The 14,040-nt window shown below is 29.9% G+C and overlaps 2 protein-coding genes across 7 annotated transcripts in view; one reads left to right on the forward strand and one right to left on the reverse strand.

Annotated features, from left to right (window-relative positions):
* Positions 1–1,720: 1,720 nt before the first annotated feature.
* LOC106683350 (gustatory receptor for sugar taste 64f) lies at positions 1,721–13,833 on the reverse strand. The gene is made up of 7 exons (XM_014424754.3): positions 13,723–13,833; positions 10,267–10,322; positions 7,817–8,035; positions 7,202–7,350; positions 5,489–5,648; positions 2,887–2,976; positions 1,721–2,088 (listed from the first exon to the last, which is right to left on the reverse strand). Exons 1-7 carry the CDS (start codon positions 13,736–13,738, stop codon positions 1,993–1,995), a joined length of 786 nt encoding a protein of 261 aa, XP_014280240.1. The 5' UTR covers positions 13,739–13,833; the 3' UTR covers positions 1,721–1,992.
* Positions 12,288–14,040, forward strand: part of LOC106683349 (uncharacterized) — a 14,147-nt gene continuing 12,394 nt past the window's right edge. For 2 of the 6 annotated variants that reach the window (XM_014424751.3, XM_014424753.2), the window contains exon 1: positions 12,850–12,990. Coding sequence is in view for 1 of the 6 variants with exons in the window: in XM_014424748.3 (XP_014280234.1) it covers positions 12,794–12,839 (46 nt within the window). In the remaining 5 variants the exon portion in view is untranslated. The other 4 variants (XM_014424748.3, XM_024360640.2, XM_014424750.3 and 1 more) reach the window with 4 other exon arrangements.

Here is a 14,040-nt window from a genome sequence, read left to right on the forward strand (position 1 = left end):
CAAATGTATAAATATCATTCAACATGTAGTCACATTTTTTTTTTTTTAACAACCTTTTATGATTGACATCTAGTGCACATATATAAGATACAATGTGTCTCTTCATGCCTTTAAATCACAATTGCAATATTACCCAGATGCACGGTGGTTGAATTCGAAATGGGATCATTTAAACATTCTTGAGCTAGAAGTAGTGCTAGTGTAAATGTGCATTGAAATTTATCTTGTTTATTAAGAAATTAAGGCGTAAAACCCACCGGTCATCAACGCCAAGAAATTTATCTTGTCCCAGACTCAAGAAATCATTTTCAACCTTCCCACTCTGGCTACAATAAGTTGCTTTCATTTAGGATAACTTATACCCTGGTTGGATTAGATAAGGCCATTAAACCAATTAAACAATACTTCATGTGCCTGGTCGTATGTCTAGGAATAAATACTTCATCAATAAATATGCAGCTACAACTCAAATATAACAAATCTATCTAATTTAAGTTTTCCACAAAAGTATTGGGTCAAGATATATGGCCTAGTGCCTAGTTAAACAATTATTACTTTTTTATTATTTAAGAATACAAATAACTAACTGAACTCAGCTTTAACCAGTACTTTCTTAAATACAAAGTCAAAGACAATATCACCAAAGTACATTCACGGAAGACAAAAATATGGTGCCTAATCCAGTTGTGGTACAACACATTGCAAATAGTGCTTAGTGATACCTCAATAATACACGAATAAAGATTAACCCTCCTAAATTAGTACATCTCTGAAATGAACTTGTCACACCAGTAAGAAGGAGAATTATCTCCCTTGATTTCATCCTGTACTGAACTGAAAAATGCTAGGTGCCCTAGGATTAGCTAATGGGTGTTGAATAAGTAAAAAATAATACTTCAATTATTTACTATTATAGGAACCTATATTATTAGAATAACAAGATGTCCTGTAACCAAAGTTTGGTTTTAGTGTCGTTCAGATTGACCATGTAGAGGTCCCATTAGATAGAAAAATCAGAAATCAGTTAGCAAGCAACACTGGGTAAACCTCAACAAGAGCACCAAAGCTCTGCAGAAGTACCAAAGAAGCATACCCTGCTGTCTCCTAACCTTCAACCAACAACCAAAACAGTAAATTTTGATCATTAGTAAAATGTTTAATTGGAAGTAATATTTAAATTATTATTTCTTAATGTTAAGCCGGGTTTAAACAAGACTGATATGCCATAACAGAAAACATGTTCGTCGAAACATACCTATAGATAAATAGTTATTGTCATAGTTATACCTGCTTTCATCAATTTATCATTGAATTGAAAATATCATTATCTAATTTTGTTTTTATCAAAATTTACTATTTTAATCTTTTTTTTTTCTTTTTACTAATTGCATATTTAAAATGAAACACTTAAAAACAAGAGTACAATTTTAATTTGTATTGCAATATTAAATTATACTTGTATAATTAGTTTTTGTATTGTACTATTTCTCTAATTGATTTTAATGTTCTATGAAATAGTTTACATTGGAAGAAATGCTGATAAACCATGATTTATGATAAGGCACGTTGCTTGGATTTTACATCGGAGGTGGCTGAGAGTTTCATAAATATATAAATAATGATTGACCAAATATTCAATATGAGATGGTTAGGGGATGTGGTAAGTGGAATGAAGAATAAAAAGGCGTGAAACTTATTATTCTTGTTATTCGTGCCGAAGTTTTGGCTAAATTTGAGGCTTTTACCAGGACTGATTACACAGGTTTTTACATAAATCTCTAGTCATTATTACCATTATACAGGTTATTACCTAAAATACAATAAACCAAAAAATATACGTACTCATAATGATTTTGATTATACACACACCGATCAATTATAATTATTAAATATTTAACAATGAAACAAAAGTATAACAGTATTTTTACACTAAAAAGGTTTGAAGAGAATCTCGATGAAGAGTGATAGGTAACAATCTTAATTGTTTGGTCATCAATCTGACATTGAGTCATTTTGTAGCTTTGCCATATTTTCCGCTTCGTGTGTTTCTAATATAAGCAACTCATAAGTCAAAACAACTCCACACATCTGAAATTAAAAATTCTAATTTTAATAGTAATTAACGACTTAAAAAACGAGAAAAAAAATGTAGCCTTCATGAATTAAGAAAAATGTCATACAACTACGTACAGTAGAATTTATTTTATTTAACCGTCCATCGAAATAACCAGTGTAGAGAGAAAATGAAACATGGACGACAGTAGTGAAAAGGAAGCGGGTTGATATTAATTTTAAAAAATGGAGAGATTTTTCATTTAAAATTCTGTAAATATTGAATACAAAATAAAATTATAATTTTTTTCATAAAATAACTTTGCTCTCATTGTTAATTTGTCTATACTTAGTCTTTTTCTATGTTATGAAATGCATAGTAAAATTTGTACATTCATGTTATATACGTACAGTATTAATCTATGAAAGAAATATGGTCCGGGTACGGTCAAAAAAACTCAAATAGTAGAATTATACTATTTTATTGGGCCAACGTTTCGCCCCACGTTGCAGGGCTTCGTCAGGGCTATTTTGACGGCAGTCAAAACAAAAATGACCGTTGACCGTTGACTGCCGTCAAAATAGCCCTGACGAAGCCCTGCAACGTGGGGCGAAACGTTGGCTCAATAAAATAGTATAATTCTACTATTTGAGTTTTTTTGACCGCACCCGAACCATATTTCTTTCATCTTTACACACGGTCAATTAATAATCTTCCAGTATTAATCTATATTTCTATGAATATACTCTTCTTACACCTCAGACGTTACCGGTTAGCAGAGGTTCTACTGTAAATAATTAATAATATTCATAATAAAGAAACTAAATACATACAGCCATTATAAGACCTCGAGTTATATGGAACATATTAAAAGCACTCATGGCAACATGGTCGGAATGCACCTCTGCTAAAAGCCTCTCCACCTAACAAAAAAAAATCAGGTTTTACATTTGGAAGTATTTTAAATTGTTATAAACTATGAAAATATAGAATATAAGTATGGCATTAACTAAAATTGAACTAATTATTTAAACAATCATTGGTTTTGTAGGTTGGTATCACAAAAAGAATATATTTTGTAAGCTTACAACATTGATTTGTTTTAAAAAAGGGTTAAAAGAACATTTGTTTATTGAATATAGATATGTACTAACTTTGCTGGAAAAAACTCAATAATATGTTAATTTATGTACAATTTCCATAGAAACACTTTTGACCCCCATTTTTAAAATTTAAAAAAATGGAGATAAGTGGTGCAAAAGTGAAAGATTTTTTTAGATCATAATTCTTGATATTATTATTAAAAAATATTTACCTATTGAAAATTTGGAATATAGAGTTTCGGAAATACAAACGACACACAAGCGTTTACCAAGTTAAATTATTTTTCCTAAAAATAAATGAATATTTTGTCCTAACTTTGGTATATCAAAAAATAAGAATGAGGCATTGTGTTTCCAAGTGCATAATTAAATTATTTTATTAATACTTGTTATTTAATTTGTATAAAATCTATCAAAGTTATATATGGCAAACACCAGTTGTTGGGAAGTCTTCGAAGTTCCTCCATAGAATGTTGAAGCAAGGAGTTTTATTCCATTTTACGTACTCGTACAGACCGGTCTAAAATTAAAAAAAAAAAAATTTGCCTCATATTTACCACATTAGTCGTATCAAATGTTCCCAAAAAGCTGTTTCAATAAATGCTCATTCTGAGAGGTAAATTTAAAGGTGGCTCTTCAAGTTTGCCAGACAATGGCAAATTCGCGTATGTGCAAGCATATGGATAAGTTATTTGGATTGACTGGTACAAGTTAGCCTAAGTTTGAGTGACAGTTTTTGGGCACAAATCTAAGGGCTTTGTGCTGCATTCATAAGTTTGTTTTCAGTTTGAATTGTTTTAGAACTGATAGCCAACTGATGAATATTTTGCTTAACATATCACAAATTCATATTTATGAAGACATTACATGTCTTAAATAAAAAAGTTTCTGATGAAAATTCTTTCAGGGAAAGTTGAATTTATAGGTTATGCAGTAATTATATTGATAATTATACTTATTTTTTTTCGTTTCGCCTATCTTTATAAAAAGGAACAAATTTTTATAATGAAAATAGAATAATTCAATTGTAATAGCCGAAAACAATTTAAAAGAACAAGACAAGCGTTTGATTTGGTAACGACGTTTGTTGCTTCCTTTGTTTACCAAGCATTGGTAAGTCTTGGATTTGCGGCAAATGGCCTAGACAGTTTATGCTACACTGGTTTAATCTGTTTCATTATAGACGGTATAATGATTCTCATAAAAAAGAAGCTGTCACATAGAACATTCTATGATTTTACTTATTATAACAAAAGTGGACTGTTTGATTTTAAAACATTTCAATGTACGATATGCAGTAATCGCATAAAGCATTAATAACAAATATTACTTTTCCAATATTATGTACATTTAGTTTAAACTATGTTCATTCCAATAAGCCATTTAGCTACCCTAAAATGTTATGTTATCTATAAAATATGTGACTCTCATGTTTCCATAAATTTTTGTATGTCTTATTTTTGTAACATCGTACCCTTTCATACTTACTGCAGGCCAAACTAGACGATCTCTGATCTAAACCCTCTTAGGAGGCAGATGAAACAAGTCATAATTTATTAATCTATGGAGTCCTTTGTTATTACCAAAGACAGTATTGGTTTTAATTTATAGACATCGAATTTAGAAACTGGGTTCCTTGTAAGTTGAAGATAATATGGCATGGTTTGGTTATGACATATTCAAACTCACCATTAGATTTCCATTATATTAGAGCTGAAGTAATGAGGGAGTCACGTGTGCAGTATGTTTAGCGTTACGCCATGAAGTTGTTAGATAAGAGTTAATAGTTATTATTACTATTTTTTTAATTAAGGTATTATCTTTATAACTTATTATCATTCGGACTGAAGGATTAATTTATGGATCACTTCCATACATAATAAAGTGCAATTCGTAAGGGTATTGCATACGAATTTCTCTGAGTTATTGTTTATTTATTCATCTCGCTATCATCAAGGGCAAGTACATTGACGTATTATACAGTGTTTTAAATTTTAATAACGAAACGTGAGAATCATTTTTATTGTTCAAAATCAATCAGTTACGTTAACAATTTCTGTTCAATTCGATTAATTTTTTCGATGAACTTCGTTCAAGAAATATTTTAAATTTTATGTTCTTCTTTGTTTTTTCTCGTTGCTGTATATAAACGATAATAATTTTTGGATAGGCATAACCTATATCAAATATTTCGCTTTTAGAAGCATTAGATTTTCATATCTTATGTTCTTGTTCCAATTTTCAGTTACAAGTACCAATTCAAGAAGCGTGCATATTAAGAAATAAAATGATTGATCTTGTTCAGTTGAATGAAGATAAATTTTCCAATTACCTGAGGAGTGTGACTGAGGCAGGCATGTATCGGCGTTGATACCTTAAGCCACTCATCGTGGACAGAGGCAGAACTCATGAAGCTCAACACGGTTCTCAGCAGCAGTGAGGAAAATGAGAAGAGGAAGAAAAGTCGTTCCGAGTACTTATCGTGCTGGGTTCTGCAAAATGTTTCTATATTTGTTACGCATATCATACACCATTTGCTCCCAAAATCTTGCAAGAGCTTGTGAAAACCGAGTTCTCTTGGCCATTAATCAAACGAGCTCATAAAAACTCCATCATTTTGATGAAACCCAATAAAATAATCCCTAATTCTAAATTTTAAAGGTTTCTGCAGGATATGTTAACTATTGAAATTAACATTGCCTCCAAGAACTCTTATCGAGCTCATTCGACCTACAAGGGATATCTTTGTTATATTTGTGTCACCTGTTAAGCGCGATTTTATGAGTTTCGAGCTATACTTTTCAAAACTAATATTTTCCTCTTTTCTTGTTTTTTTTTTGTTCTTACCTCATAAACATTTTATTTACAATATATTACAGAGACTTGCATCTAGACAATATATACATAGATATAAAACCACTTTTTTGCCATATGGCATTATAAGAAGGGAGCAAGGTCTGCTGAAGGCGGGGGTTACGTCCAGGGGGTTCAAGAACGGAGAGGTACCGCTCCACTGTTGTTCTTTCTTTGTATCTGATGACCCATTTGATATGAGTACAAAGGAGGGATTCTCTTCGTCCTAATAGACATATCAGATACCACATTAGACTTGGATAAAGAGAAACAAATACAAGTACTTAAGTAATATGTATGTATGTATGTATATATGTATATATATATATATATATATATATATATATATATAACACCGTATCACCGATATACTCGTATAATCCCTTTTGGAAAGCGGGTGTTCTACTTTCCCTTTTTCAGCTATAGCTGAGAAATTGGCGCTTATACTCTCATAAATACTCTTACATAACTATCACACAGAACTTCCTAAACTGATGTATTATTCTTTTCCAGATGTGGAGAAGTCCTTTCTCTGTTGCTTACCTTTGTCCTTACTTTCAAATCCCTCTCCACCCACTTCACCATTGATTTCCCATCCTCTAGTGCTAACACCTGTCACCTTCCTACGGCACATAAATATACCCTCATATAAGACATAAGATAACTATTCTAGAGAGTAGCTAGTAAGTAGTCGAACAGGGTTGTCGAAGGACACTCTAGGAGGCAAGTTGTATATAGTAACCTGTGGATAGTGATTGTACATAGTATGTTATAGAGACTAAATCTTCTCTCTTTCCACATTAATAAAGTATATCTTACACCACCCTGCTGTCGCATTCTGTAAATATTGCTATTTTCAATGCTAGCATCTGTCAGATTAGGTAAGAAAGGACCTTTTTATAAAATTAAAAATTGTTTTATAAAACTTTATAGTTGCGAAATTTTTAGAGTAAGCCTTTCAAATGACCCGAGGTTTGTACACGCCTTTATTAAGGTCGCAAACAAGATCAGACTTAAACTATTTTCGATTCTCACGAGTTGCTCATGAAAGCGTGGCCCTGGATTGTTGTACCCCTAGCCCTCTCCTAGATCTACAAAAAATATTTATCTTCATGGCAAAAAAAACTTCCTGTGATCTGACAAATCGTCAAAATATAAATAAACGTGATATTTGAACGTATGTTATACTCACCTTACTTCTTCGAGCAGCTGCGTACTTATGAAATAGAAGTTAACCATAGATAATCCTATAATTTTGTTTATATTTTTATCAATAGCTTTAATAAAATTGATAATTTTAAAATAGTCTCTTCTAAATGTCTTCCAACAAAAGTCGGATACCTGTAAAGTATGAAGATTTAGAATTATATATCGATTCAGAGGGGTCAATGTTTTAAATTATTAAGATCCGTCTCAGGAAACTAACAATCCGTTGAAACAGAAATTTACTCTCTTTTAAAGATACTTGTAGTTTTCTAAAAATTTTAATATTATGCTTTATATATTTTACAAAATTTCTCGAGTTTAAACTTATAGAAAATACAATAATTTTATTGCCTGAAAATGCAGTATATTTAATCCTCGCAAGTGATAATTTATTTAATATAAGTGCAATAGCTTGTGATTTTTTTAATTAGTAGATAAATCAAAATTTTAAGAAAGAGCTTCTGGTTGAAATAGAGCCATAGGTATATTATTGTACATCATTTCATATTGATAAATAACTAAATACATTTTTAAAAATCAACAAATAAACGTTAGTGCTGAATGTTTTTGTGAATATTCACAACATTGACATGAAGCAAACCTTAACATGATTATAAGCGAACTTATTCCATGAAACGAGCTGTCCTCTTAACCCACTTGTCACAAGGATAATGAAGACATCAATGAATGTCCATAATAGGGTACCATGGAAACTGAACATGACAATAATAACACCTTTCCAGTGGCAGTAACTTGTCTCGTCCACTAGGAAATTGTGGGTTCTGAAGGAGAATGTCTTAAGGTAGTTTCCAACAGGGTTCTGCGAACAGCAGGTATAACAGTAAAAAACTATACAGAGTGTAATCAACTAATTATTCAGAAAATGAAAAGAATTTGAAGCACTGATAGCGAAAAATAATTTTCAACAATGAACATTTGTAATCGACAAAAAAAAAAAATTTTAATTACATCTCAGAACTTGATATTTTACGTTTCAAGATGCTTACATTTCAAAAATCGAATAAAAAATCTATTATATTCTCATTCTCTCTATTTTCCAGGATATTCTCCGGAATTCCAGACAATTTATACAAAGTTATCACACAGTACTTGTGGCTTTATCTTTTTAATAATATAGAAAATAAGTAAATTATTTTTTATTTTAATCTTAAAAAGAGTAGTAAAAGACTTGGGTGTATAGGTATAATATACTAGATTTTTCCAATATGGCCGCCGTATTTAACTCTGTGAATCAATGTACAATTAAAAAGATCTTTAATTTTAACTAGGCCTTATTCCTATTGAAATAGTCTGACAAGACCTAAATGTGGATTTCACAAAAAATCTACTTTAATTTTATTTATTTGAAATCATTAACAACTTCACATTTTTAATCATAATGACAAATTGATAAACACTGATTATAAAATGATTTAATAATTAAATTCAGGAGATAAGAAAAACAATATCGTTTTAGGTTGAAAACACGTTAATATACATAAAATAAGACTTAAATACAAAAAAGAGTTATTAAGTATGGTCTTATTCTACACCGTTGGAAAGCCAAAGATTTAAGGAAAAAATAAAACAATATTTATAATACGAATTTAAATTAAAAAAAGGACATTCTGATGACTGTTCATGTCATGATATAGCTATTAAATAATTATTTTTTTAGATTGGAGGAAGATAGTCCAGGAGGCGGTCAATAAAGGTATCAAAATAGTAAAAGAAAACTGTTTATTGTTAACCAACGTTTTTCCGTTTTTCCCCACTTTGCAGGGCTTCACAAGGCACAACTGACAAATTTGGGCCAGTTGCCCTTTGTACTACCATGAGACAGCCCTATAAAGTGGGGCGAAACGTTGGTTAACAATAAAAACTTTTCTTTTACTATTTTGAAACCTTTATTGACCGCCACCCGGACTATCTTTCTCCAATCTACTTCATAGGTCAAATATCTTCTTCCAATTACTTTTTAAATTTCACTTAATCTATATTTGAGCCTTGACTTGCTCCATAATATAATTTTTAGTATTTCCAATTTTATTCGATACAGATTTAGCATTGACTAAATGGTTAACAACATAGAGTAAATTAATTAGTTAAATCCTATATTTTTGTATATCTGTGATAATTTTCCAAAGAAAAATGCTAAAGTTTTGGAACGACAAATCTTATTAAAAGTACTTTTTCTGTAAACTTTTGGAACTATAGTTACTAGTTCGATCTTTGTTATGTGCCACTTGAAAGGTTCATTCGAAAAATTAATTCGGGAGTGTGTTACCATTGTGAATAATTTAGAAATGACGGAGCGAAGATTAATTTAAATTCAAAATAGGGTGGTAAGTTAAAAGTTGTGTGATGTGCATACCACACCAGATTTTCAAGCTTGTAGCCAATAACTCCTTATGTATTACAAGTAAATTAAATATATAATTTAGCAAAATATAAAGAATTAAATGGTGTAAATTGTATTAAAAAAAAAAAATGTGTATAGAAGTATATATCATCTTCAATTTTGAAAATAAACATAATATTGCTGGAATACGGTTCCCAGTGCCAGTATAGTGGAATGCATTTTTTTTCTAATATATATCTAGAAACCCTTTTAATTATTGATAATTTTTATTACGCAGTTTCTGGTATATATTCATATACAAATAGAAATGTTCATTATATACAATACAATTGCAATTCAATTTTCTTGTGATTTATTTATATTGTTTAATAATATTCCACTTCTTAGAACTGAAAGCATGGGTTGTTCAGCATACACGCTAATGACTTATTTTAAGGATTTAATTTTTAAAATTAAGTGCTAGATATTCCAATAAAATCTTACTACTCAAGAGAACGCTATGGATTGAGTTGGTTTTTTTTTTTTTTAAATGAATGTCAAATTAACTCCCGTTTTTACTGAATGTCTTACCTATTAAAATATGAATAAGCAATCAAAAGTCAGCAACTTACCACTATACTACCGAGGAAGTTGCTGATTATTAATTGCTAAAAATAAAATAAAAAAAAGTGAGCAACTTATAAAATTACCTTCTCCAGCATGTCTCCATCTTTGGTGTTGACCCAATTGTGAAATAGGTGTTCAACTACAAGGATAAAATGACTTGATTATTAAATTAAACAATGCAAACTTACTAAACATGCGGATATAAATTTTAAATATTTTACACAAACGGTTATTTTTGTGTCTAGTACGGACTACACTCCAGCGATTTTATATTGCCGTAAAGAATATGTTATTTATTTTTTTGCACGAGGAATCAATCCCCTACATAAAATAATTCACTTCTGATATATACAAAATATAGAATTTATGTACTATTACTTCCTGATATTTTTTCATCAAACATATCTGAAACTATCAAAAGCCTAAACCGCGTGCTAGTATTTCCTATCCCTAGGGATTATGAAGCGGACATAAAACTTACCCAAGTGTAAAATTCTATAGTTTTCAAGGAATGCATAATAAAAATACAATTATTTTGAAATATGGATACATAGTACCGATTTTATAATTGAGCGATCGTAATGGTTGCTTAACTTTGAGATGATATATTTAAAGAGAAGAATCTAATTAATTGGGGAGAATCAGGAGGGGTTTTTCACATTCCTTGCTTCACACTGTAGTACGTGAAATAAGTGGCAGTTATTCCATTTGTGGCCTTCAGCTCACTACCTTGGTAAAAAAATATATAATTATTTTATAGTAGTACAAAAAAATGTTTGATTTATGACTGGATAAAACAACAGAAACGCATAACCTACTACTTGCCATCTGTTATACCTACTGCTTGAGCAAGGCACTTCCTCAGCTTTTTGGCACTGCATCTTCAAGCGTCTTTTGTCATGTGAAAAGACGAAGAGGTGCATGCTGGAGGGAGGACCTATAAATAGTTAATCTTTACTATTTTGTACCTTTATTGACCGTCACCCGGACTATCTTCCTACAATTTATTACATACAGTCAAAAATTAATCTTCCGATTAAAAAATACCTTTTTTTATAGAAATAGAGTGTAGAGGTGTTGAAAGTAGCTTAATATATTTAACAGTTAACTAATATATTTAAAAATGGTCATAAACTGTAGTAACTAAGTTTATGATGTTCAAAAATGATAGAAATAAATAATTGGAAATTCTTAGACGGTAGGAACAAGGATGGCCTTTCTTGCGACCCGTGGTAAAACGACGGTTCTAGTATACTCTATAGATCTGGGTACTCTAAAAAAAATGCCATATACGAGTAGAAGTAAAGAAAGAAAAACTTTTGGCCTACTTTTACAACTCATAATAATACAAATTAAAAACTATTTTTTTAATTACTTTACTAATTAATACATAAATGCTTTGATTAGTTATCCCGTGTCTAGAGAACTAATCGTTTAGTTACGAAAACAATTTTTTAAAAAATTTCCATCTAAATTCATGGTTTCGAACAAATATTTGCCATAATTCCATATATCGCTGATTTCATCTGATAAAAATAGTTTTTTCTTCTTATGCCGTCTTTGACCTCCATAGATTATAACGCAGTTTAGAGCTACTTTGTGACAACTCTTCTAGCTTTGGGAGAGTGCAGCTAGAAGTAAGTACCTCAGTCAACGCTATCTTTGGAATACCTCCAATTCGAAATAAAATTGTTTGTCATATGTGCCATTATTCAAGCAAAGTAGCAACATATGTTTCAATCTAGGCTAAGAACTAACTTTGATTTTACTTTTTAACTTTAAAGATGCAATACTTTTACAGTTGTGAATAAACTAAATAAAGTAAAAAAAAAAACTTTAAAGATTCATTTTTTCGTCTTCCTCATGTTTACGTTCTTTCTTTAAATCAAATGAAGAAAGAAATGTTACCTGCACGTACGCATATATTTAACTTAAAACCATTAAATAATTAATACAATTTTTTCCATTAAATTAGATCAATTATTGACTTTTTTTTTTAAGAAAGAATTATTCATCATTTGTGACCATATTTGTAACAAATATTTGTATAACTACTAAAAAATGTACTTATTTCATACAGGAATGAATACCAGCACTTTTAGCAATAACAAATGCGGTAACGATTTTACATCTAATTCGTTCTCAGAACGTATTAGTTCTTCAATAACAAACGTTTGATCCCAGTTGTAATTTATTATATACTTTATAAACAAGTACTGTCTGTTATCGTGTAAGGGGCTTTCAGAATACAGTGAGGGTATGGGGCTTGAGGTACCATTTCTATTTTTTTCGAAATTGCACTTGTAATTCACCCTTTCGGTTAAACAATAAAGGATTACTCATTCATATAATAAAAATATTCGGTTTTAAGTGGAAAAATAACAATGGAACATGAAGATATCACATTGTACAGTGGAATGAAAAATAAGCTCAATTTAAAATCGAAAAGCAAACTTGTTCAGGTGATAACGATTGAATTTATTGATTTTATTTATTTTTTTATTTAATTGCAAATTTGATAACTTTTAAAATTATTTTGTTTTAGATTCAGATTTCTGACAAACGTTTCCATTAAGCAGTGAAAAACAAATTTGTGCACAGAAGTAGACTATGTTTTCAATTTTAGTTGCGTTGATACAAAGATTTTTAGCCATAAGTAAGTACTTGATCATTTGGTAGTTGTAGTGTTTCAAAAGAAAAGTTTAGAAAGAAAAATGAAATTCAGCAATTTAACTGAAAACTGTCCGCATTAACGAGTGAAATTCAGAATTACTGGTCCCCCTCACCCTGATCTTTTCTTCTTAAAAGTAAAATTGCACTTCATTACTGATAACTAAATTTATAACCTCACTTAATCTTTTTATTTTTTAATTATTTATCATGGAAATATTGTAAAGTTGTTATACATATAGATATATACAAAATCATTGAGATTTTGATGATTATATTGCTTTAGTACATATAAATGTAAAATTTGGGTACTTCCTAAACATTATTTTTTTTAAACATAAAAACGAATTAAAAGTAAAATAAACATAAGCACCAATTTTCAGAAAAAATGTTAACAATTACATATATTTTGTAGTTATTTCTTATAATGGCTACATTGTTCCAGTTATTTATGTTTAGTGAGTTAACAAAGCTGTTATAAGAGCCTGTGATAGAAATGTCTTTCCAATATTTTCTGTTGATCAGTTGATCTTTATATGGAGGAAATAATTTGTACGCCAAACATTTAACTCATAAGTTAGTAGTTACAAAAACATTTAAATATTTTTTTCTATTTAACCCACTAATAAGTTTGTCATGTTATATGTATATTACTTATTAAGGAATGATCTATTTCTTGAGATGTTTTGTTGCATTATACAGTCACATATAATATTTCATATGATCAAATTGTGATGGATTAATCATCATTTTTAAGTTACACTTTTGTACCATACTTAAACTTACCAATTTACATGTCACACTTCTTTTACAATTTCTGATTAGGCTAAGTTCTAAATATTACCTCTACACTTCATACTCATACTGACCTAAGCCTAGTGTCATAATCAAAGCTGCGAAACCTTTGTTAGTAGACGGAGATTGAATATAGCTCACTTCATTTTCTATCTTTGACCATTTTCTTATTATATGTGGCCATTTCTTAGCAATATCTATAAAACAGTAGCTAGCTGTTGTGCAACATCCATAGAATAAGAAAGGTGCTGTTGTTTTTTTAATTTCACCTGTTGAAAAATTGTTTTAGTGCATGTTCTTATTTTTAACAGCCATTCCTGATCACTATTCAAAGTAATTTTAAAATCTTCCAATAATTTTAACAATTGTAATAGAAATGGATAAATATATAT

Source organism: Halyomorpha halys, unplaced genomic scaffold (assembly GCF_000696795.3).
Source record: "Halyomorpha halys isolate HHAL.00 unplaced genomic scaffold, Hhal_1.1 Scaffold478.1, whole genome shotgun sequence".
In the NCBI taxonomy this organism is placed as follows: domain Eukaryota; kingdom Metazoa; phylum Arthropoda; class Insecta; order Hemiptera; family Pentatomidae; genus Halyomorpha; species Halyomorpha halys.